Source organism: Apostichopus japonicus, chromosome 20 (assembly GCF_037975245.1).
Source record: "Apostichopus japonicus isolate 1M-3 chromosome 20, ASM3797524v1, whole genome shotgun sequence".
Classification (NCBI taxonomy): domain Eukaryota; kingdom Metazoa; phylum Echinodermata; class Holothuroidea; order Aspidochirotida; family Stichopodidae; genus Apostichopus; species Apostichopus japonicus.
The window spans coordinates 19,377,729-19,404,593 of record NC_092580.1 but is presented as its reverse complement, the minus strand read 5'-3'; the positions used below and the strand labels follow the sequence as shown (position 1 = coordinate 19,404,593).

The window sequence follows — 26,865 nt, the reverse complement described above, 5'->3', positions numbered from 1 at the left end:
ATAAATGGATCTGTATGACTTTTCTCCATCTACATAAGACATTTCGTTGTTTACATAGCATCCGGCGGTATACTGTGCAACTTTCACGGACCGTAAGGTACACGATGCCATGCACTGTAATGACCGATGCTTGCTTATATGATATTGGCATTGATATGTTGAAATTTTGGCTTTTTTCGGGCAAGTCATTACAGCCAAGGGCGGCGGAAGCACTTTCAATCTGGGGGGCACCGACATCGAAGGGCACTTTGCAGAAATTCGATTGGACTGATGCAGCCTTATATTTAGTACCCTTTATAGCTCTTATTGTATTATCTTATTTGCGTATACACATCACTCCATCAACGCCCCACCCCCCCCCCTTCAAGGAAAATATGCATACTAGCACTGCAATATCCAATGTGCAAATTGGGAAACAAGGAACAAGTTTTCTTTTGAGACAAAATGAGGTGAAATCATGCTAGTTGCTAATGTAGGAATCTTCCGAATTAGAGTTTATTTCTTGTTAATATGCAGACATCTTTTTCCATTCGAAATAGCTTTGAGTATGACCCACAGAAATTCACTAAAAGTTAGGGGGGTAGCCAGGATTTGCAAATTTTATTCACGACTATCTGAGCGGAGCGCCACCATCGGTTGGCGCGGAGCGTACAAGAAATTTTTGGTTTTACAAACCCCTCAGATGGCCGGAAACGGCCCTTCCCGAGTGTTCATTCTGGTTCCCTGGCCTCTTGCTAACTTGAGACACCTCAATTTTTATGTAGAAAAAGGGCACATTTTTAACCTGAGGAAAAGTGGAGGGGGGCACGTGCCCCCTGTGCCCCCCGGTTCCGCCGCCCTTGATTACAGCCCCCAAATCCAATTGGGCTCCTACGCCTTTAACTACACACATAGACAGTTTTTGAGGCTGTTCATCGTGGCACATGCATTTCAATGCTCACTGATATGATGTTATATCTGCTCTTTGCTTTACAAATTCGAACAGGCGTGTAGCGAGTAATTGCCAAGGGAGGGGCGAAGCCTGTAGGCAAACTATCTAAGCGAAGCGCCACCATGAGTTGGCGTGAAGCGTACAAGAAAAAATTTGGCCGAAAATGCCTCCCAGATCGCTGGAAATGACACTTCCCAGGCCTTGTAAGTTGCATCTAAGCATAGTCTATTTTTAAATTACTATAGCGATGTTATAAAGAAAATTTGCTCGGGGGGGGGGGGTTGGGAAATGAGTCATGTACCCCGACGACTCGGTCGAGTTCAAGACCAGCCACAGTTGGTTCCATATAGCACAATTGTACAATTGTTTAAGGCGTCCATACACACACACGCGTTATGATAGAGCATATATAGTATTTATGTAGATACATTAGTGAGAGAGGAAAAATGGAAACGTCAAAAATGGAGTTGTCGGTGTAAGGGGTAGGGTGAGGCGCACACCCCCTCCGTAATCCTTGATCTGTCACTGGCTACCCTGTGTATGTTATAGGGATCAGCGCTTTAACTATGACTGTTCCTCTTTCTCTTCCCGAGGTATTGGCTATCTTCTACTCCCTCCTTTTTTCCTTTTTCTCTCTTTTTTCTTTTTCTTTTCCCTTCCTTCCTCTCCTCCTTTTCTTTTTTCCCCCTCCTTTCCCTTTTTTCTTCTCTTTTTTTCTCTCCTCTTTTCCTTACCCGGGGGGCGCGCGCCCCCAACGCCCCCCCCCCCTGGATACGCACCTGCTTATGGCACTACCAATACATATATAACAAATTTATTTAGGGTGCTTTCAAATATGGAAATCTGAGACTTTGAAATATCCATGCTATTTCCTCAAATATCCCTCAAAAATCAACATTAGTCAGATATTCACATTTTTTGGTAGAAGAACATGGTACAGTTGGAAAAAAAAGTACATAACCCAGACCCTAAATGTGTTTATAGTATATTAGAGGCCAAAAATGGCTGCAGAAATGATTTTGAAAATTTGGGGTCATGTCCCTGTTTTCACGGAATCGCCCATTATACTCTTTGAAAACCATGAAACAAAAGCACAGTGTATTATAGTATACAAATGTGCGGTAAATTTAGGGAATTTACCTTATCCAAAGGACCATTCACTCTGTATGGAATATTTCATTTGTCTGTGAATAAACAACGCCTATAAACGCATCAGTAATTAACAATAATTCGTCACGTGAAGAAGTGGATATTTTGTTCAAAACGAAGACACTATATATCTGTGTGCAATGAATATTGGTGTACAATGCCAATATCGAGCTCGTCGCGTATACATTAGTCTATGAACACAACCATTACTAAGTTGCTGCTATATTTACCTATACGGTGTTACGGAAATCTAAGAAAATGCTTGAGTCAGTCGGGACTTCTAGCTTTCAAAGATTCAACGAAGTTGTTAGATTTGTACTGGAACATGTGATAAAACTTTGGAGACGTTTACCAATGGCGAGATGTTTCGGTCCTTCATTACTCCGTAGAAGGGTTCTAGCCAAAATTGTTTGGTGTTTGATGTATGGTATAGTGGTAGTATCCATACTTTCGTTGTCGTGGAAACTGTTTTCTGGCTCTGTGAATCATACCAGCCACACGTCAAACCAAGCTACTTCATTCAATGTTAAAAACAGACAGGGTAAGATAAATGTAGGGCAGAATGGGACAAAGAGAGACCCGCCATCATGTGAAAATATCACAGTTCTTATTTTGGGATTTCATTTACAGTCTTGGAGTAAAACAGTGCCAAAAACTCGTGACCGCTTGATAAATTGTCCGGCAGAAGACGTATGTGTTCATGCACATTACAGTCCTGTAAGACAGAATTTATTGCATTATAACGTTGTATTATTCTCACATCTTTATATGGAGTTAAGAAATTTTAAGTCAAATAACTGGTTCCAGTTACTGAAGCAACGTCCACCTCGCCAAAGATGGGTCATGTTTTCTTTAGAGCCACCAGTTCGGGTAGGATTAAACACAAGCGTTCCTAAAAGAGCGCGAACTCAATCATTTCATTGGACGTTAACTTACGACTTACATAGCGACATTCCTCTGCCTTATGGGAGATATTCAAAATTCGACACTTCGACGCCAAAGATACAGTCATTCGATGGGAAAGCACTGCTGTCTGCTAAAACAGGATTGGTCGCTTTTTTGTCGAGTAATTGTGATAAGACCAGATGGCCTAGGTCAACATTTGTGGAAACATTTCAAAAAGTTTTAAGTATAGACACGTACGGAAAATGTGGAAAATTAAGTTGCGAACCAAACTGTTTTAATGTTTTAAAACGATATAAATTTGTACTAGCGTTAGAAAATTCCCAGTGCCAAGGATACATCACTGAACATTTTTGGAACGCTCTACAAATATGGAAAGCAGTTCCCATCGTCTTTGGTCCCTTGAAGGAAGATTACGAGGCACTCGCACCGCCTAATTCATTCATTCATATTAATGATTTCAAGAGTATGACGTCACTGGCTAAATATATCATAGAATTAGATGCGAAAGACGATGACTACTTGGCGTATCATTCGTGGAGAAACAACGGTACGCTGAAGTCGGTGGTCCATGATTGGTCCAAACTACCGTTCGACGAGACTTACTGCGATATAGCAAGAAGATATAAAGACGATATGAAGATGATGAGGAAGAAGAGACCAGTAAAATTTAGAAATGTTAACGGTAAAGATTGGTTGGATACTTGCCAAGTGCATGCGATTCGACCGCGTGGGACGATGGATCACCTACCAATACCTATCTCTTAACTTCTCAAATTTGCATAAGAAGATCAAGGCCTGATTCCGCTTCTATAGGTTTATGTGGAAACAACCAAATATCGCTTCGTTATTTCTAAAATCCTCCCATAAAGCCTGCACAAGTCCCTATAGGCCTACGTAAAGCTGACCGCATGCTTTGTTTTAATCATATATATATACTTATGTAAATGGATTCTTCATTACTATTATCTTCGCAACGTATTTAGCCGTTATGAGGCATGTTGTGGTGATGTACCTGGAGGAGGTGGGGGGGGGGGCGTCCGTCCCTGAACGTTGTGGAAATTATATTTACTTTTCGACAGCTTGCAACCTTAAAACACTGTGTTAAGCAATTTGGAAGAGGGCGTATTTTATCTTGCGGACCCATTTTGAACATGGTTGTGGGCCTCTTTTGTGCAGAAAAACCTAATTATTTGGCAAATTGTAGCCGTTCTTTTCGTATAATGCTGACAATTGAAGGTGAACACAATTCTTGATTCAAGCGGTTTTAGAAAGCTTTTGTTGTGTCGATTTGAATCAGTTACTGAAATTAACACCAAATTATGTTCTACTCCGTCTATATGACAACATTTTGAACAAATATTTAGACAAATTGCTGTGGAGTCTGAGCGAATTAGTCACTAGTAAGTCCGGCGTGCAAATGACAATATTTTTCTTAAAGAATTCTGTAACAGAATCGCAGCAAATCATATTAAAAATAATGAATAATCCTTATGATTCTTAAATATTTTAGACTATAGATATAGTACGTCCGTACGTACGTAATATAAACTGATGTTTTGAAAAATGTGCCAATTGATAAAAAACATATATACTAACACAAAACAAACAGAAAAATATGCCAGATGGGTTAGTGGTTTTGTAGCAATTTTTCAGTAGAATGCAAGAAGTGTTAAAGCAATATATTTTAAAGGGAAATGTCGGGGAGGGGGGGGGGGGGGTGGGGTGGGGACATTAAATAGTAACAAATCATGGTACAAAGTAGTAATTAAAATGCTTTATATCCAGCCTGCTGTGTAAGCTCATTGATTGTGTTGTATCTTTTGGATATCTTAGTCATTACATAGTAATGTCATGTTTGTATAGCATCTTTATGAAACCGTGTATTATATGTCATAAAACTGTGAGCGTGTACATATTTACACTGACTGTGTGTTGTTGAGTTGTGGGTATTGTTCCCCTTATGGTCAATAAAAGTTTTGTGCACTAAATAACAAGTGAAAACTTGGCAGAGCTACAATGTCTCTTCTTCTGTGTGTATGTGTTCTAGTATATACTTTTATCGCATTAGCATTACAAAGAATATTTCCTTAGGCCTGCAACTAGGGCAGATAGCTATGTTTGAGAGGGGATGAGAGGGGAAGTGATTGGGGAAGATGGTGGGGGGGGGGCAGGGGTAAGAAGAAACTATTGTTTGCCCCTCAGACAATAGCTATACCCTCCACAATATTGTGTCCATGGATCAACACTATCTACCTTTTTTATTTGTAGGCTAACAGTTTATGGGCCAAAATAATTGCCCACCCAGTTAGTTTGTTATTTACTTCCCTGATTGTATACTCTTTGAAAACCATGAAACAAAAGCACAGTGTATTATAGTATACAAATGTGCGGTAAATTTAGGGAATTTACCTTATCCGAGGGTCCATTCACTTTGTATGGAATATTTCATTTGTCTGTGAATAAACGACGCCTATACGCATCAGTAATTAACAATAATTCGCCACGTGAAGAAGTGGATATTTTGTTCAAAACGAGGCCATTATATATCTGTGTGCAATGAATATTAGTGTACAATGCCAATATCGAGCTCGTCGCGTACATTTAAGTACGTTCTTTTAACAGTCTATGAACACAACGATAATTAAGTTGCTGCTATATTTAGGCTACCTACGGTGTTACGGAAATGTAAGAAAATGCTTGAGTCAGTCGGCCGGGACTTCTAGCTCTCAAAGATTCAACGAAGTTGTTAGATTTGTACTGGAACATGTGATAAACCTTTGGAGACGTTTACCAATGGCGAGATATTTCGGTCCTTCATTACTCCGTAGAAGGGTTCTAGCCAAAATTGTTTGGTGTTTAATGTATGGTACTGTGGTAGTATTCATACTTTCGTTGTCGTGGAAACTGTTTTCTGGCTCTGTGAATCATAACAGCCATACTTCAAACCAAGATCATTCATTCAATGTTAAAAACAGGCAGGGTAAGACAAATGTAGGGCAGAATGGGACAAAGAGAGATCCGCCATCTTGTGAAAATATCACAGTTCTTATTTTGGGATTTCATTTACAGTCTTGGAGTAAAACATTGTCACAAACTCGTGATCGCTTGATAAATTGTCCGGCAGAAGACGTATGTGTTCATGCACATTACAGTCCTGTTAGACAGAATTTATTGCATTATAACGTTGTATTATTCTCACATCTTTATATGGAGTTAAGAAATTTTAAATCAAATAACTGGTTCCAGTTACTGAAGCAACGTCCTCCTAGCCAAAGATGGGTCATGTTTTCTTTAGAGCCACCAGTTCGGGTAGGATTAAATACAAGCGTTCCTAAAAGAGCGCAAACTCAATCATTTCATTGGACGTTAACTTATGACTTACATAGCGACATTCCTCTGCCTTATGGGAGATACTCAAAATTCGACACTTCGACGCCAAAGATACAGTCATTCGATGGGAAAGCACTGCTGTCTGCTAAAACAGGATTGGTCGCTTTTTTGTCGAGTAATTGTGATAAGACCAGGTGGCCTAGGTCAACATTTGTGGAAACATTTCAAAAAGTTTTAAGTATAGACACGTACGGGAAATGTGGAAAATTAAGTTGCGAACCAAACTGTTTCAATGTTTTAAAACGATATAAATTTGTACTAGCGTTAGAAAATGCCCCGTGCCAAGGATACATCACTGAGAAATTTTGGAACGCTCTACAAATATTGAAAGCAGTTCCCATCGTCTTTGGTCCCTTGAAGGAAGATTACGAGGCACTCGCACCGCCTAATTCATTCATTCATATTTATGATTTCAAGAGTATGACGTCACTGGCTAAATATATCATAGAATTAGATGCGAGAGACGATGACTACTTGGCGTATCATTCGTGGAGAAACAACGGTACGCTGAAGTCGATCGTCCATGATTGGTCCAAACTACCGTTCGACGAGACTTACTGCGATATAGCAAGTAAATATAAAGACGATATGAAGATGATGAAGAAGAAGAGACCAGTAACATTTAGGAATGTTAACGGTAAAGATTGGTTGGATACTTGCCAAGTGCATGCGATTCGACCGCGTGGGGCGATGGATCACCTACCAATACCTTTGTCTTAACTTTTCAAATTTGCATAAGCAGATCAATTTCCGCTTCCATAGGTTTAAGTGTGGAGACAACAAAATATCGCTTCGTTATTTCTAAAATCCTTCCATAAAGCCTGTACAAGTCCCTCCTATACGTAAAGCTGACCATATGCTTTGTTTTAATCATATATATATTCTTATGTAATGGATTTCTTCATTACTATCTTCGCAACGTATGTAGCCGTTAGTTATATATAGAAGGCGGTTGGTGGTGATGTACCTGGAGGAGGTGGAGAGGGGGGGGGGGGAGGGAAACACGTTGTGAAAATTATATTTCCTTTTCGACAGCTTTGCAACCTAAAACACTGTGTTAAGCAATTTGGAAGACGGCGTATTGAATCTTGCGGACGGGCCAAGTTTGAACATGGGTTGTGGGCCTCTTTTGTGCAGGAAATGACAAAATATTTTTCTTAAAGAATTCTGTAACAGAATCGCAGCAAATTAGATTAAAAATAATGAAAAATTCTTATGATTCCTAAAAATATCTTAGACTAAATATATAGTACTCCGTACGTAAAATAAACTAATGTTTTGAAAAATGTGCCAACGATGTACGTATACTATTCAAAACTAACGCCAATTGACTTTGGACAATCCTAATTATATGTAGGGGGATAAATCTTACCTGACCTGTTTCATGACTGCAGAAAGGAAAAGTAAGATAGTAATAATAACATCTACAGTTTAGAAAACAATTAATTAAAGACTTATTAAATGCAAACACCCATTTTCTATTGCAATATATGTTATTATTATGCTTGAGTTATTGTTATATAACACTGTGAAGTCCACATAGCTTTGTTGTTTCCCTACTGAGAGAATGGAACAAACCAATTGCTCTGCAAATCTATCGTATTCTTCTATAATCCCACATTCAGTTTCTACTTAGTTTGGTGGGTACGAAGTGATGATAGGGTCAATTGTGGGGGGGGGGGGGGGGGCGGGAATTTAATGTTGACCAATTGTCCTTTGACAATAATATTCTGTCCCATGATTGTTGATTCATTGAGGCTGTTGGACCTCAACATTACATAATTTATTTCAAGCACCTGTGCAGCGTGTTGCCATGGATTTATATTATATTCTCATGCATTTCATCTTTTGACTTCACTTCAGTGTAACTTCCTGACTCCAGAATCATGCTTTTAACAGTGATAAAATTATTGTGAAATTTTCCTATATGTCGCGCGTACACACACGGACACGTTTTGATCCCTCCCCCCGTCATAGTCGCTCTGGGATACCCCACCATGTGTGACACCCCCCCCCCCCAGAAGTAGCGACTCAGGAAATTAACATTACCATGGATACTGTTGCTATGAAAACTGACATCGCCACATCGAATAAATTTATATGACATCATCTGGTCACATATGTTCTTCAATGTCTTGTGTTTTTTCAAGTTTATTTCTATAATTGAGACTGAGTTTCTTTTTTGCACATGCTGAATAAAATCACTGTAGCTGGTTACATAACCTAATGATCATTGGTTTCAGAACTACAACGAGAAAGTGAAAGGTTTTAGATCCATTGGCACTATGACATCACAGATTTACAAAATAGAAACTCACAGACACAACGTTTAAATTAGAATATATCCCAAACGGAACAAGGATTTTCTAAGCTGTTTTGGGGAGAGTCGTTCTTTACAAAGATCTCTGTAATACAAACCAAAGATGATGGTTGGTTTCGAGTCCTCTCTAAGGATAACAAACTTGCAATACATGTCAAAAAGACCTTTTCTGTGATGTTCTCTACTCGCATCAATTCCATATCCCATCTAGCTACGACGGACTTAATATCTACAACAACCGTGTTAAATTTTCTCATGTTAGGTGTTTACAATGATAATATTTTACTGAACTTGTCAGCAACACGTCCCGTTGATCATGTGTGCCTCAAGTTTCTACAAAAATCGGACTTAATTACTCTCCACCATGACTGAGGTTTCAAATGCCAAAAAAAGAATCCTCCATTCTATTTATAGTAGCTAGGCTACCATTTATCTTACCTGACTTATCTTACTGCAGTTCTGTCTGGGTCAATGATAACTATCCTTCGCGACTGCAGAAACTTTATTTGTAGTAACAGAGTCTTACATAACCATCACACAAGACAAGCCGACAACGCTCATTGCAATTTTTACCATAGTAACGTAGGGAAATTCGGTCTTCGAAACAGAGCAATACAAATTTGGAATGATCTATCAAAAAATTTGAAGCTCATTACTTCAAAACCCACATTCACCAGGCATTTGAAAAAGGAGTTCATTAACTCGTACTAGTAATATTTAATCTTTTCACGTATCCATCTCAGCGTCACTAGGATATTATTACTGTATATTTAATCATTACGTATATTCTGTATTATAAATATTTGTTCATTTTTCTTTTCTTTTCTCCCAGGGAGTCTCCTACCTTGTTAAGTCTTTTATGACTTTTTAGGAGACTTCCTTTCCCTTTGTACACAATTGGCGATAAAACAAATAAATGAATTAAACTGCAGAAAAAAAGGGCAGTAGGGCTACGTTACATTACAAAAAGTCTTTTGCCTGTTTTCCTTGCTCTCCGTTGATTTAGTCTATTCCACAAGGTGTAAACTTTCCTACTAATCTCCGGCCAATCTCTGTCGATTGTATGTTCTATACTTTGAAATACTTATATCATATTTAACCCTATCTAGATCTTTTGCAATAATTGTTACGAATGATTCTTTGAAAAAAAGAGGGGTTTGAATGAATGGAATGCTCCCGAAAATTGCCATCATCGCTTTGGAAAAGTATGTTAAGCATTGGAATAATGATTTAAGGGCTTCTTGTTGGGCGTTTTTCCACGGGGTCCATGGTGTGGACCCTTTTTCCCTCCTGATCCTTTCAACCGAAGTAACTTATACAAACTAGCCATATCGTTATATCATTTATATGTCATAGTCCAATAAAACAACAATTTCCACCGCTGCAGCGTGAGCTCAATATCGGTGCGTCAGCTGAAAGGTATGACCTTTGGCCTCTAACAAGTAGACGTCATCTGTACACGTTAGCCGGTGTTGCTTATCAAAGCGGTTATTCCTTACAAAGCAAACGATACTAAACACAAAATGGTGAGTTTCTTCTCATTATTGATATTATGCCTTGTTTAAGGTGTCTTGAAACATTTTAATCTCCGTCACCTTCTCAATTGTACTCGTTGATTATGTTTTTCAAGAAGTATAATGTAACACAGACAGAGATAGCTTATGCTAGGCTTTAGTTTTACGAAGTCAGTCCAGTTTCGCGAAACTGAGAGAATGTGTGGTAATTTAGGCTACTGCAGGGCTAGGCCAAGTTTGTACAAACTTGAGAGAGCCTATGACCCTTTACAGAATCTCCAACTCATTAGTTAGGCATTGAAATTATAACAATACATTATGGGTTCAGATTAAACTTACGTATGTTTACTTCAACTGGCCAACAAGTTACAATATAAAAGAGTGACCATATTCTATTACTATAGGCAGGACAAACTAAAACGAATGACAGCGAATGACCGAATGACAATTGACTTTGTACAGGGTAAATTATCATCAGCGAATGACAGCGAATGACAGCGAATGACAGCGAATGACAGCGAATGACAACGAATGACAACGAAGGACAGTGTTGAGTGGAGAATGATTAACGGAGTGGAGTAAATGCGGTTATTGGTTTTCTGCGCAAAAATGATTTGAGGAAAATCGCATGTTACGTGGTTGTAGGGTTTTTGTGTAATTTACGGATAGAAACCACAGGGAAAGATTTTGTGTGAGAATGCGCTTGAGTGCTGTGCTTTTTACCTCTGTAGATTTAAATAGAAAGATAACTGAAGCCGTTTCAAGATTAAAGTATTGTTAGTTTCTAACAATTAATATCGGAAAAATGACGTTAAATTTACTTTTTAAAATCAGACTTACAATTTCGCTTACTATAAGGTGCGTTTTTATCTTGTCCGTACTTTACTAGATATACCCACGAAGTCTGAACTGTGATATCCGGTTGAAGCAAATAACTGTGCTGTCATTATTGTCATTCGTTTTAGTCAACGCATTTTTTTAGTGTGAACAACATATTGTCATTCGTTATGTGTAACGCAATTGTCATTCGTTTTAGTAACACCCCTATAGGCATAGCCTAGGTTAGATCTACATCAGACAAACTGTGAGTTAACAAAGTACACTATTGTCTTTAGATCCGCCTGCAAGCAGGAACTCGTGAAGAAGCCTCATTGGCATATGAAAGCCTCAAGCTGACCGAAATTACTCTTACATTCATATTTAACGTCCATAATTATGAATTGTCAATTTTCAACAACTCTGTAACTGGATGATATACATTAATCTTGGAGTGACTCGAACCGGGACCTTATGATTGGAAGGCACCGGCGTTAACCACTGAGCTAACACTCCTATGATTAGAATAGATTTCTCTGTGATGATGAGATTAGAATGATTAGATTAGAATAGTATCAGCATCCTGTTTCTAACTTAAATTTCCAATAATGCTTAACATAGCCAAGTCTACTAATTCAATAAAGATATTATTGGAGATTCATTAAATAAAGATATGCAACCTAATGTTTAACTTCTAATGTTTGTACATTAACCTTAGCATACTGTACCTTCCAGTTGTGTAGTTGATGGACCTATAATAAAGTGAGACCTATCATGGCACACTTTGGGAAATTCATGATTTTAAAGATAACCAAAGGAAAGTTAACCAAACCTGAAGTGTGCTAGCAAATGCACAGTACCAATGTGTTTTCACAAATTTGATGCAATCCATGATGTATATATTTGCAAAGCTATATCCAAATCATCACTATCAAAGTAACCTCTTAAAATTGTATAAGCCTACTTATGTCTGCTAGTCTGTTATATGTTTGTGTCCAATGTTAAGATGGAAAGAAATATTCCAATATTATTCTTTCTAGGACTTTCTTAATGTATTTACTGTATTTGCATTATAACAGAGGATATTATTTTAACTCATTTATGAACATCCAAGTGAATTAATTCCTCTCCTTTTAAGTGGATTGCATCATAAAAGTCCCTGTGTGGTGCCATTTTTTGAGGAGCTACTGCTACAGAAATTGCTCATAGTTTTGTCAAATATAAAAACTGTAACTGTGCATGTTGGTACAGTATTTGTTGCAAAGGGCTAGATATGTAGAAAATTAGAGAAATTGGATGAGTAAACTTCAGTGTCTTAAGTGTCATAATTGACCCTACTCTAAGACTTAGACAATTGGTTTCTTCCAGCTTCCATTATTCTGAGTAATTTATAGTAATATATAGACCTACGCCTATATTCTGACTCTTTTGTCGTGTATCAGAAAAAAAAATTATAAAAAGATTATCAGTAATGTTAAGACTTTCTCAAACTCTTGATTATTGGTCATGGTAAAATGAAATTACAAACTTGGTTGGACAGATGTAGCACAAACTGTATCAACCATTGCTAATATTAATAAGTTTGATAGCCATGTGATATCATTTTATTTATCATATTTCTATTTCTCAGACAAGCATAACAGATCATTTTCATGTCTTTTTTATTATGATTTACAGGTTTCCATCATCAACTCCATTGATACTGCACATGAAGACATGATTGTGAGTTTAGTCTAGGTTATCATTAATTTTTGAAATGTATAGTGATATCAATAATGATGCTTATTGGTGTTTATAATTTAATTTAGGAAAATATTGAGATTTATGTAAGTCACTTCAGACAATTTTATAGGAAATAGTGTGCGAAGTTTGTAAAAAAATAGTCTATTTTCATTCATTTGGATACCAAATTGTACCATTAAGAAGTGTAGAATCATATCTGTACAGAAGTGAATTAAAGTCTTCTTGTTACTTTCTCCTAATTTTTGTTTATCAGCATGATGCACAGATGGATTTCTATGGCATCCGTCTGGCAACCTGCTCATCAGACAGATTTGTGAAGTTGTTTGATGTCAATAACGGACAACATACCCATGTGACTGATCTGAGAGGGTAAGCTTTTATAGTGTTTGGTTGGGATAGAAGTAGGGGAGGACATACTGTAGGTTGGGGTGGGTATGGTCAGTGTCTACTATCACTAAAGCAACTCTGATTTTCAAGTGCAGTTTCATTTAAAATCATTTAAAAATTGTAATTTCAAAATGCACTGTAACAGATCTCAACTCCGTAAATATAAACATTGCAAAGAGACACCAGGTTGCACTCCACAATGGCAGCTTATCTCTACAGGCATTTCAGCGCTAAGAAAAGTAATGGGGAGCAGAAATGATTGTGCTTGTCAAGCTATGTCAGTGTAGCCAATCTCTCTTTGAGTGAGTCAAGTTTTCAAAAGGATAGTAATGATTACTTCAGGTATCACAACACTGAAGTGGCAACTGCCATTTAGTTTAAGTACTGGCCAATAATTTACATAAAAGCATAATAACAATATTGAATGTAGGTACTGTTAGTGATTCAATATGTTTACCACACATTAAATGATTGCCTTTCATTGTTACTACTTTAAAATAATCAATAGAGGTGTCATTGTTATAGTCCATAATGACCTATTGCTTTATCTGTTTTTCTTAGGCACGAAGGTCCAGTTTGGCAGGTAGCGTGGGCTCATCCAATGTACGGTAATATCTTAGCTTCATGCTCCTATGACATGAAAGTGATTATCTGGAAAGAAACCAACGGCCTATGGGAGAAGCATTACGAGTATACAGGGCATGAATCTTCAGGTAAGCTAGTATGAACACACACAGTATGAATCTCCATGGAGTGTATTATGACAGCTTAGGATGAACTCTGAACTTAGGTTATCATGATTACATAGGATAAACCGATGGTAGGATAGGGTGGTAACATAGGTTGAACCAAGGGTAGGGTAGTACGATAACAGGATGAACCAAGGGTTAGGTGGTATGGTAACGTTTGGATGAACAAGGGTAGGGTAGTATGGTAACAGGATGAACCAAGGGTAGGGTAGTAAGGTAACAGGATGAACCAAGGGTACGGTAGTATGGTAAAGGGATGTACGAAGGGTAGGGTAGTATGATAAAGGGATGTACGAAGGGTAGGGTAGTATGATTACAGGATGAACCAAGGGTAGGGTAGTATGGTAACAGGATGAACTAAGGGTACGGTAGTATGGTAAAGGGATGTACGAAGGGTAGGGTAGTATGATAAAGGGATGTACGAAGGGTAGGGTAGTATAATTACAGGATGAACCAAGGGTAGGGTAGCAGGGTAGGGTAGTATGGTAACAAAGGATGAACCCCCATTTAGTGAATTTTTCCTTACATATAGTTTCTCATTTGAAGAATAAAGCTCTGTGTAAAGATATTTTGTATTTCATTTTATTATCCACAGTTAAAATAAAATCCAGTCAGCTATGTGATTTGTATGAAAGGAATACATCTGGTCAGGCTCTCATAATGTTTTTGTTTGGTGTATTCCCTTTTCAGTTAATTCTGTGGCGTGGGCTCCTCACGAGTTTGGACTAATCTTAGCTGCAGCATCGTCAGATGGATCTGTGTCCATTCTGACTCACAAAGATGGAAAATGGGAAGCTCAAAAAATCACTGCTCATAATGTGAGTATCTATTGTTACAACTATCCTGTACACCTTATGTATGTACTATCTGGATTTTGAAGTATGTGTGTTTGTAGCTGATGTACAACTTGTTAGACTTTTTATATATTTACGTTACTTATTTGGTTTCCCTTTTACGAACGCCATACTACTATGTAAGGGGACAGGAGGGGGTGGATGGGGAGGTAGGTGGGGGAAACATGGTTGTTAGAGGTGTTAGTTATATGTAAGCTATAGAATTGGCATATGCCACCTTTGTGCAAAAAAGTTTTCATTAAAACTTTTTAAAAAACTTCTAAAGAGGTCATTTAAATATAATTTTAATAAATCCTAACAAATTTCAACTTTGTCATCAATATATTTTTCTTTCCCTTTGCAGATTGGCTGTAATGCAGTTAGCTGGGCACCTGCTATTCAACCAGGATCTTTACTAGAGCCCCCTTCTACACAAACTCAAACACATGTCAAAAGAATTGTTACAGGAGGATGTGACAATTTAGCAAAGGTTTGGAAGTAAGTACTACCATTGTTTGACTGGTTATTTTTGATTGGGTTAATAAGTAGTGTCTACCACAATTGTAATACTATTACAACACCACCAAGTTCAAACACAAGTACCATTCACCTTGGGATGAGTAGGAGTCCAAGTTTCTATTGCCGTGAGAGAGTGAGTGTTATCAATCTTGCATTAGTATCTACCTGCTAGAATTTCATTAAAAATTCCCTGAGTATGGTTACTATTCTCCCAGGGTGAGTATGAGTACAGGTAAATTATGCTAGAATACTGGTCAGAGTGCAGACTAACTACAAGCCTTGTTTCTCCATATATAGCCAAACATCCCGCATTGGGCATAAGTTGGTATCGCCTTGTACTTAACCAGGATGCCAACCTCAAATGTGGTTTGCAGTCAACATTTTTTTTTTTTATTGATTTCACAGGGTATAATAACATAGTATACTTTATGGCAAGTTTGACTATCAAGTAACAAAAGTAGTTAAAATGTAAAGTTTTAAGTGGTTGTTGAAATGGTTTCTCAAGTTTGACAGAGGAAGTGAATCTTTTGCACTATTGGATTTCAAAATGCTAGCATTGCTGTGTGTTTGTGGTCACCCTTTCCTGCATATGATGTAATCTTCCTTTTCAGAACATTTCTTGCCAGAAAGGATCTGTCTATAAAAGCACTGTAATTCTAGGCACTCAGGTAGTATTCTCTCTTGCAGGCTGCAACAGAGTACACAATCTGTGTGTTGAATGTAATTATAATTCAGCAACCCTGTTAGTATTTTGAGCAACATCTTGGTAGAAATAATTAATTTTGTTGTTGCAATGGGACATATCTAGCCAAGCATATTACTGTTCAGTAATAAATGAATCATTAGATCTCACTTTATTCTGTGAATAAACTACTTTTGAGAGTTTTTATGTTTTATACCATCAGTCGAATTTGTGCCATGAGATTACCAGTTTCAGTTGACGAAACCCAAATTTAATTCACATTTGTCCTTTGATAGCAAAGAAGAGCATATTTGGCAGCTTAATATTTTCTTTTGTGGATTGATAAACAAAGGAACAGTAACAACTACAATCAATCTCATCCATAGACATCTTGTAAGATACAACTGTCTTATTTCCTTTCTATCTCAATTCAGAGAAGAGAATGGTGAATGGCAGCAAGAATGCCAACCTCTAGAGGCTCACAGTGATTGGGTAAGGGACGTTGCTTGGGCGCCCTCTATTGGCCTTCCACACAGTATGATAGCGACATGTTCGCAAGATGGTAGGGTCATTATATGGACGAATGAGGACAGTGCAGGGAACTCGTGGACACCAAAAGTGAGTTTATTTAGGACTTGATATGTTCTTGACATTGTAAGGATGGTGAGCGTCAGCCATTCTTTAGTTTGACTGATGTAGTACAGTAAAACACAGTCGAAACAATAAAATTCACGGATGATGTTAGCATTAAAGGGCCACGAATAAAACAGTCGAAGCAGTAAAATTCACGTATGACTTTAGCATTAAGGTTCCACATATGTATGTCTGTATGTATGTATTTTAAATCCTCCTGCAAGTAGGAACTCGCGAAGAAGCCTCCTTGGCTTATCAAAACCGCAAGCTGACCGAAGTCAGTCTCTAAGATTCATATTTAACGTCCATGATTATGAATTGTCAATTGTCAACAACTCTGTAACTGGACGACATACATTAATCTTGGAGTGACTCAAACTCGGGACCTTATGATTGAAAGGCACCGGTGTTAACCACTGAGCAAACACTCCTTGAGTAGTAGTAGTACAGTAAAACACAGTATGTAGTACAGTAAAAAAAAGTTGAAGCAGTAAAATTCACGGACGACTTTAGCATTAAGGTTCCACATATAACACAGTTGATTCAGTAAAATTCACAGATGACTTTAGTATTAAGGGCCACAAATAAAACAGTCGAAGCAGTAAAATTCACATATGACTTTAGCATTAAGGGTCCACACGTAACACAGTTCACTTGGTAAAGTTCACGGATGACTTTAGCAATAAGGTTCCACATATAACACAGTTGATTCAGTAAATTCATGGATGACCATTAAGGTTCCTCACATAACTTGTGCCATTGAAAGAGACTGCTTTCTTATAATGGCTCTATTTGGAGTGCTTTTTTAATATGCATGTAAACATGCTTTGCATTGCTATGCATATCAACTGCTCAATTCTATGTATCTTCCATTTCAGATTTTGAACACCTTTAGTGATGTAGTATGGAATGTCAGTTGGTCTATAACAGGCAACATCTTAGCCGTCTCAGGTGGAGACAACAAAGTGAGTGAACTTCCAGCCTTTTATAGACTGAGTCTTAATATCCTGATACTTATCTTCAGACATCTGTGTTTAAGTTTCTTTCAATTCATACTCTCATGCATTGGTGGGGGTGGGGGGGGGGAAGATGTCATTTATCATTTCCTTTTGAAAATTGTAAATATTGAATAGGTGTATAGTACAATTTTACAGTGGAAGGAATTAAATATATACCTTTAAAAACAAAATTTCTTCAGAGATTCCAGCAGAGAAATATTTTTGGAGATGGTGCAGGAATTATTGTTTATCACATCACAGTCAGAATAACAAGGCTTTACTGAAGGTGTTAATTATTACAATAAACCCTGTGGACTTGTGACAGCTTAAACAACAAAAAAGCCAACTTGTTTTTTTTTTTCTTTCTTGTCACACAGGTGAGTTTGTGGAAGGAATCTTTGGAAGGCCAATGGGTGTGTGTTAGTAATGTCAACAAAGGAGAAGGCCAGTCTCACACCAGTACAGAGGCCCAACCAGACCAGTGAGACATTCCATATACAATTCCAAAACTCGAAGCTTTAGGTCTGCAATTCTCCTGAGACAAATGTGAGACACCAAAAGGAGCAATTTGATCTACAAATTGTTTTGACATAAATGTCTTAATAACTTCATTTCCTTGACTATTTCTGGTGTCTGTACACTTCCAAAGGGACAGGTGTAAAACTTTCCTAACTGTACAGAAGCTTTCTAGACTCTATAGAGCTGAACGAGGAACTTCTACTTCCACGAGCAAGTTCCTACTTTTGTGTACATATTACAGCGAACATGTTCAGCAGAGGGCGTGGCTTAAACTGGAGATGAATGATGACCTTGCCTTCTACTCCAAGATGTGATATGTACCAAATTAAAAGAAGCTCATAAAGCTGGAAAATACCAAACTGCAAAGTCCCTTTTAAAAGACTCTTTTGCATATCTTGTGAACTTTTTTGGAAATATTTCATGCTCATCTATTTTACTTCAGATTTATATCTATCTTATGTCAGTTTCCTTGAAAATGAGAAGAAATTCCATCTTCAAGTTTCTAGAGATTGTGATTAGTTTTTTTCTGGATTTTCCCCTTCTCAATTTACCTTGCAATTTTCATTGTATCTAAAGTATGAAAGTTGGGGGGGGGGAGGGGGTGTTGAGAAGAGATAAATACAGTTTTTACACTATATTAATGAACCATCAATTTTGGCAATACCGATACCCTATTGACAGCGGCTTATATCAACTTTTATCCCTGGTAATATTAATATTTTGAAATCTGAAGAGAAGATGAAAGGTTTCACATGTGTTTACGGTTGTAAGTTCATTAGACTGATTACTTTATGAATTTATTAGACTTAATTTAACTATTATACTTCTTACTTATGCTATTCATCATTGCATCAGAATAAAACTGAAGGAGAGAAGAGAAGTAAATTAATGCTCTCTCACATTGCCTGTTTTATCTTTGACTTTAAGAAAGTAAAATGGACTGTTTGATATCTTTTCTAATTGGCTATGTTCATGCTACATGACCTGTCTAGCAGTACTGAAACATCATAGCCAAAATAGCACTACAAGCTCAAACAGATCCTCATAGAAAACAAAATTGTAACAACTAACATCTCCATGTTACAGTGATAAGGACATAGGAGAAAAAATGTGTGTCCCCAAGTCTCAAAATGTTGACTTTTCATCTCAAAATGTTGACTTTTTATCTCAAAAGTTTTTATTAAGCCACCATACCATTTCCTTCCTACTGCCATGAGATCTATGAAATCCACATAAAGCCCATATATTCACCAATATTCTCAATTGATTGGCTATGTTGTGAAAAAAAAGAAATCTAATTGTATCTTATTTGTGTGGTTGTTGTGGAGGTCTTTGTGCTCTAATGTCGCAGCTGCAGTCATCTGACTCAGATTTGCCACACCATGACTTGTTGGTTATCGAGCAAGCAGTTACAGGGTGTAATCTGTGATTGGATTTAATTTCAAAAAAGGAACAAGTTGACAGCTTTCTAGATTTCTGTAAATTTATTACACAACAGACCCGTAGGTCAGCTCACAAAGCACCCCTTAGGTCCTTAGCTACAGCAACATTTATGCAACACCCACCAGCAAAAGTAAAATCTCAAACTTATAATATTCACCTTGTTAATAATATTTAGCGATTTTGAATACTTTACAATTTTATAGCAAGCTTACAAACAAGATCGTACATCATCTTTTACTTGAATACAATTTTTGGGAACACACAATCAGACAAATATTTATCATGGAAAACAATTTTTCAACCAAGGATTAATGAAAAACTTTGGTAGCAAAATTCAAACTGAGGTAAAATAATGGCCATACAATATACTTGATATCAACTAACCAGAGTGTAATACATTCCTTGTCATTTTCATTTTTGTCGCCTTTCGTTGTGCAATTTTTCTGGTTACTTGGCAAATTGCCAGAACTGTCCCAAGAAAAGTTAGGCTCAAAAACTGGGATGAAGTATACATACATAGAAAATAATTTCTTTGGCAAAACAATTCCATGTTCTGAAAATACTAAGGTGAAACTATGGAATAATCTAAGCAGGCTAAATTGAAAACATTCATTACAATCACAGAAATTGAATACATGATTTCAGTTGATATTTGAAAGTGAAAAGCACAAAAAAAAAAAAAAAAATATGACATTCAAGTAGATGCTATTTCATTTATCTCATGGAATTTTGGCTATACAAACACATAGAAAACTGGTCTCAGCCATAGAATATCTTAAGTCTTATTTTACTTTCAGAAAAAAGGAACAAAAAAAGAACAACAGTTCCGTAGAACAAGATAAAAACTACATCACATTTGAAAAATTTCTAAATAGAACGAAGTACTGTGAATACTAAGTACATTGAAGAAGGTTTCTTCATACAAAGGTATTGAACTTACGTCCGAAAAATAACAATTGGCTCACTTAATAAACAAGTTTCTGAACGTTCTTTGAAGAGTCATCAAGTTGAGGTCAAGTAAAGCTATCATGTCAGCAAAATAAGAACCAACTTAGCCCAGCACGCTGCTGATCTTATCTTCAAGAATCGTCATCGTTAAGATGGGTTTTGTTTTTGTCAATTACTTCCCCACAAAAACATGATAAGACAAACCTTAGGAGGTCCCTCCGATTTCGAACTATTAAAATTTAAAGTTTTCAATTAATCATCTGTGTGCTCATGATTCTAATTGCTTCCCCAAATTTAACAGACCTCATGGAACAAAATAATTGGATAAGTAAGAATGGTAAAGGAAACTGCTGAAATTGTTAAATTTATAATAAAATACAACCTTCTTTCAACTTGCAAACATAGAACCTGAATGTGTACAATCAAATCACAAATATATCTTACAAAATACTTTCTCAACGTTCAATAACATCATGTTTTTATTTTATTTGAAGTCAGAGCAGAAGGCCAAATTTCTGACTGTTGTACATGCTTTGCCTAAAACCTACTGCAAAATGTTTTCAATACTTGTTGTAAGTGTTTTCTTTGATAAAATTCCAAAAGGAAAACTAGTATTTAAACAGAAAAGAAAAGAAGAAAATAAGAAAATTTGAATTTACAGATACTATTTAAATTTGTTAACTTTTTGAAGAAGAAGAAAAAAAACTCATTTACAAACACAAAACTATTTACACACGTTTAAAGATTTCCGTGAACTATTCCCCAAAGTCAAGGTGTGGACGAAAGAATGACTCTAAAGCTCTTTCAAGGATGAAAACGAAAACAGCAAGAGTGGATTCTTTATAATACAGTAATTAAGTGTCTGCAAAATCAATTCTTGAGACAGAATTCTCTTGTCCATTTATAGACATTAACAGCTTGGACATTTAAGTACTTATATTTCACTTTATCGAGTAATTTCCATACTTGTTGATGTTGAAATCTGTTTGGAAACGTGGAATGCCAACTGACCTGTTGACCTGCACAAATCGGCATGTTAGTCACATCTGGGTTTGACATAAAGACATATGATAACATGAACCAGACTGTGTCTTCAATAGAGCTCTATCATTGAATTATTTGCTGACTCTAATAGACATACCAAGAGCAAACTGAAAAATTCTATCGTGATATCAGATATTGTTTCTTGCTGGATACTAAGTTAGTACTTGGTAATGTTTAATGGCGCCATCTATTAAATTATAAGTTATTTTAGTCTCCAATGATTGCTTGTTTGTAAGTGGATCATTTGTACCTGATTTACACATGATTTACACTGCTGTCATGTTCCAATATTCAAAGACAATGCTTTCATGTTCCAAGACAATGCTTTACTGTGTCAATGTTCCATGATAATGCTTTCATGCTTTAATGTTCCATGACATTAATACTAAATGTTGTGTAAAACAAGCTTATTGCAGCAAAGTAATATACATAGTAAACAAGGTTTGCATATAGAACACTACTTCCTCACAGCAGGTTTTCACACCTTTTCTCTCAATTTACCGGTGCTATTAAAGTCAACCCTGAAAGTGACTTAGTCCAGAAAGTATTCAGCCTTTTTTCAAGAAAATATCGTGCTCACCTTAACTTTGTTTTTTTGGTTAATTTTTCTCATCTATTGTGCCTTTATTTTGAGGCAGACACCAAACCCCTCTCACACTTTTGTTTTTGCAATAATCATACAAAACATGAAAAACAGAAAGGAAATAAAGTTCACCAAAAAAACACATGATATTCAAAAGATATTGAGTCAATATAAATTGTTTTTTTCAAACAAATTGTTTTTTTTTATATCGTACACTGAAGAGCTGCTGACATTGATGGAAGCTCTGCTTGATCATCAAACTGAGGTCTCATGACTGCAACGAAATAAGGAAAGAAAAAAAAGGTTAAATCTTAAACTTGAATACATGCTGCACTGCAAATACTGTCATTGAAGCCTTGTGATATGGTACTATAGATTTGTTTGAAATTCTTGTGTTGTAACTGTTAACTCTGAATCACATACACAACCAGCTTGTAGATTTATTTCTTAATAACGATGAACCCATGAGTCGATCAACCTGTGTTGTGCATCTGTGTACCTCTCGGTAGTTCATCGTCTTCAAAGTTCGATGTGATGTGACCGTACTGCTGCGAGCTGGCTCGTAAGGCGAAAGTTGACCTGTTAAACTTAGCTTGATAGTGGTGCCACGGTAATGCACACTGCCCTAGGGAGTCACATGTATTACAACACTAGTCTGCACAGGACACACTTGAGAATGTCATTTCAAAGAATTCAACATTTTCATCGGCCAATATAATCAATCGAGCAGCACCAAGAATTTTCCTTTGTAACAGTAACAGATATTGGGGGGGGGGGGGCGTCAATTGAGACGAATACTTGTGAGTAAATGCAAGTGCAAATAGTATCATCATGCACGAAGAAGGAAAATCCTATAACTGAAATTGGTTGTCACCGGCTTTAACTAAAAACATTAAAAAAAAAAAAAAATTGCGGGAGCATATGTAACTTCAGCATTTTAAATATATAAGACTAGAGCATGGGGTCATGACCTGTCCAGGACTCGTACCTGTAATCCTTAGATGGCAAGTCCATTGCCTTAACCACTTGACCACGACGCCCTCAACAGCTAGTGGCAAGATGGGCTACAGGTTACCAAACATTGTCCAATCTCTTCAAGTAACTTTCACAGAGATGCCTTGATTATCCATAGTTCTATTAAACTACACAACATCATCAACTCCAAATTTGTAAATTTGTTGCCCGTGTCTGAAATATGTGTCTACACTCACTCAGAATCTCCGTGGTTGTTAACGACAACTGCAATCTTCTCCTGGCTGGAAACAATCTGTGGTTTCCTGGTCAAGCTCAGATTTGATCCGCCTGATCCATTATACGACCCTTGATCTGACCTGGGCTTCTTCATGATCCCCTTTAGAGGTAAGATGTCTGGCCTCTGAGATACTAATTGAATTTTAGTTTGACTCTCAACTGATAACAGAGAACAAAAAAAAAAAAAAAATCTTGTAGGCCACGTTGAAATTATGTACCCAATTAGCAGACCACAACACTTTTGAATATACCTACTCCTGTGAAATTGGGAATATTGCATTATAAGGTCAGATTAAAGATGAAAAAATTTTACATCCTCATTCTTCATCTGCTTTGTCAGAATATTGTATACAAAACCTCCCCAAATTATACAATTGTCATGTCTTTCTTGTCATCAATGTTAGCAAAACTTTCCTGGAACTGAAACAGTCGCAAAATAAGAATGTGAGTAACTGTTCAGTTCCTCAGCATACCTCAGCATACCTCAGTGTACAGGCTAGTACTTCATGTAGGGTATATGGCACATGTATGTAAAGGAGTACTTCTGTATGGAATTCCCCCCAAAAAAGAGAAAATGTGGCATGTAAAATGTTTGGGCCAAATTGATAGGGTATTGAAAACCTTTACTATAATCTGCCAGAGGGTCACATTCAGCCAGCAACCCGCACTTTGCCCACCTTGCCCACCTGAGTGGTAGAGCATCGTTCACACTAAGTAAGAGGTACATCCAACATAATGTACAGCATTAGTCCTACCGAATAGCAGATCTACTCTGTATGAAGGACTCACCTGATCCACTTCCTCCACTACCAGTTGGACTGTTGGCACCCTTATCAGGGGGCAGCTTGGGGTCCAGTATCCTCATCTCCGCCCTCTGTCCGATGCCTGCTTTTCTATCGCTGTCTGTGATGTTTGTAACTGGTTCTCCTGGCCACTGTTTCTTCTTTCTTTCTGAATCTTACAAGAAGAGACAACAATTAAAAACCACCTGAAGTAGGGAACACAGAAATAATTGACAGAAAACGAAAAAAAAAAAAAAGGAAAGAGATAAATATTCAATAATGTACTTAGTGTAGTAACACCATAACACATGACATAAAGGAGGAACACTTACACAACACATGAAATACATAAAGATGCTACACCACATCTGAAAGAATAATATCACCAAACACATGAAGAGTAACAAAAAATCCTAACACAATAATACATGACAGAATGAGAAAAATATCGAATTAAAACAAGTTCAACTTGCAATCTCCAATATATATATATGAAAAAAAAAATTAATGGAAAGTTTTCCAAACTGTAGCATTCCAGACTGTTCTGATGTACGGTGTCTTGTAGCAGGATAAGTACAAAGGTTTAAGTTGAAACTCTGACGAGTAGCGATTAATTAATATGATTTATAAATACAATATGATGGGATTCACATGAGCATTTCAAAACCAAGTTATTGCAAGGAGGGTATTACCTTTAGGAGTGCTGTGCACTGGTACATGCCTGAGTGCATCTATAAAAGATAGGAAAACAAAAGTAGATATTTCTAAAATTTCAGTTTTGCCAAAAAGCAACTGCTTGTGATCCATAATTAAAATAAAATCAGTTGTTGGGGAGTGGTGAAGGATTATTGTTTGGTGTTGATACTTTGTATTGAAACTCAATTATCAATTTTAATGATAAAGTCAAAATTTAATTATGTATTTCTTTCATTACATTACTTACATCATGTCAGCCATTAGCATGCCCCCCAAAACCCCATACACATAAGGGAGTACATTTATTCTAATATTTGTAAATTTTGTTCTTCACCAATGCCCTTTACAAGCCAATATCACGACAGACATAAGCAGTGGAAAAGATTACATTATTGACCAACTTATTTACAAAACAAACTTTCAAAAATAATTTGGCGGACACTTTGAAAGTATCGTTCCACACACCTGGCATCTTAGATTCGTTGCGAGGTATCTTCTTCCAGTCTCCGAAATCCCCATCCTCGTCATCCGAGGAGTGAGAGGATGCGAGCGACATGCTATCCCTGACCGGCTGAACCGAAGCTTCACTGTCGGATTCAGAATCATCATCACCACCACCTGCAAGCGAGAGAAAAATTATAAAAAAATTACTCGAAATGGAAATCAGGGTTCGACTCAGGTAACAGCACACACAGGGCTGACATTATCAAAATAGGAGCATAACTACTCAAAGTAGAAACAGTATTCTTTATTCCAATGAAAAATGTGTTGAGTTCAAAATTTGTTCAATTGAAGAATAACACGATGTTGATGTAATAGCTAATAATTAACCAGGTCATCAAAACGTCATATTGTAAGTTATCCTTGTTTGCTCACAAAAAAAATAGGGGCTTCCTAATACAACGAAAGACATCAACGTCTATTTACACCCATGTCTATAAACGCATATCAAAAACCACAAGAAAAATGCAGATTCATTCAAAATAGGCAACCAGACCCTGAAATTTTCCAGAAAATGAAAACCAAATTTTAAATGAAGGATATCTCTTTTTGACATGATTGTTTTATACATATATTATAATATATACATACTTGACAGAAATAAAATGAATGTTCTGCAGTGGTGATTTTTTTATACTTCAAAGAACACAGAAGAGTTAATCGGCGAAATAACGATAAGGAAAGTGATGAAAACTTAAGAAGATTAATGAGTTGCAAGGTGTGCTTAAAGTTGGCTGGTGCTCATTTAAACATAAGATGACCATGAGAGGCCAAAAACAACTGTGTTGTGGAAGAAAAAACCGATGTGTCAGATGATGCTGTGATTGCCAAGTAGACTGTGACGGAACATGCAAAAGCTATAAACAATGTTTAATTATTTTTGTTACATCTAGTACTCTCTACTGCTCAGCAATCCCAATCCTACATCCAGTACCAATGCTAGACATATTGGGTCTGGCAATCTTAGGAATTCATTATGGAAGAAAATTGTCCTCAGTTTTACGACAGCGTATCCTTCGACAACGTCCATTTTCCCCTGCATATCCACGGATAATGTCAGACGTCGTCGTGACAACAATGCAGGCAGGCATGTACTTTGATTGGATGGCTGTCATTGATATGTTTTATCGTGTATGATTTGAAAGAAATTTCAGAAACGATTTCAGACATCAAAATCATAAATGTTGAGAAAAGCTCACGTTTTAATGATTTATTTTGGACGCATGTATTCAGTACTGCACTGGATTAAAACATTGCCAAAAAAACAACAAAAAAAACCAAAAAGAAGAATCAAAAGAGAAACCCTACAAAGTCTTTGGAGGCCCTCATATTTCTTTGTGTATGTGTGTGTGGGTCTGTCTCTGTAATGAAGCCCCTATGTATTGTGACCCATTGAAATCCAACTTCCAAGCCAACTGTGTTGATTGTTTATCAGTGTTTTACAGTGTTTATCAGTGTTTTACAGTGTTAAACATCTTTTAGACATGCCTAGAGTGGTATGGGTACATTAAGCTGCAGAGAAATAAAA

The 26,865-nt window shown here is 36.9% G+C and overlaps 3 protein-coding genes across 7 annotated transcripts in view; 2 read left to right on the top strand and 1 right to left on the bottom strand.

Moving 5' to 3' along the window:
- Positions 1-2,142: 2,142 nt before the first annotated feature.
- Positions 2,143-5,089, top strand: LOC139960947 (alpha-(1,3)-fucosyltransferase 7-like). Its single transcript, XM_071959668.1, has one exon. The coding sequence runs from the start codon at positions 2,339-2,341 to the stop codon at positions 3,749-3,751; it is 1,413 nt and encodes a 470-aa protein (XP_071815769.1). The 5' UTR covers positions 2,143-2,338; the 3' UTR covers positions 3,752-5,089.
- A 5,020-nt stretch (positions 5,090-10,109) lies between these two features.
- Positions 10,110-18,974, top strand: LOC139961709 (protein SEC13 homolog). Its single transcript, XM_071961125.1, has 9 exons — positions 10,110-10,222; positions 12,704-12,748; positions 13,023-13,138; positions 13,718-13,869; positions 14,596-14,723; positions 15,103-15,236; positions 16,374-16,557; positions 17,451-17,537; positions 17,948-18,974. Exons 1-9 carry the CDS (start codon positions 10,220-10,222, stop codon positions 18,053-18,055), a joined length of 957 nt encoding a protein of 318 aa, XP_071817226.1. The 5' UTR covers positions 10,110-10,219; the 3' UTR covers positions 18,056-18,974.
- Positions 18,975-19,554: 580 nt separating this feature from the next.
- LOC139961705 (cadherin EGF LAG seven-pass G-type receptor 2-like) overlaps positions 19,555-26,865 on the bottom strand; it is a 108,253-nt gene continuing 100,942 nt past the window's right edge. For 4 of the 5 annotated variants that reach the window (XM_071961116.1, XM_071961119.1, XM_071961118.1 and 1 more), the window contains 5 exons: positions 25,302-25,454; positions 24,833-24,871; positions 24,148-24,315; positions 23,319-23,517; positions 19,555-22,381 (listed from right to left, as the gene is read on the bottom strand). In XM_071961116.1, coding sequence (XP_071817217.1) covers positions 22,363-22,381; positions 23,319-23,517; positions 24,148-24,315; positions 24,833-24,871; positions 25,302-25,454 — 578 coding nt within the window. In that variant the 3' untranslated portion in view covers positions 19,555-22,362. The remainder of the gene's footprint in view (positions 22,382-23,318; positions 23,518-24,147; positions 24,316-24,832; positions 24,872-25,301; positions 25,455-26,865) is intronic. The other variant, XM_071961117.1, reaches the window with a different exon arrangement.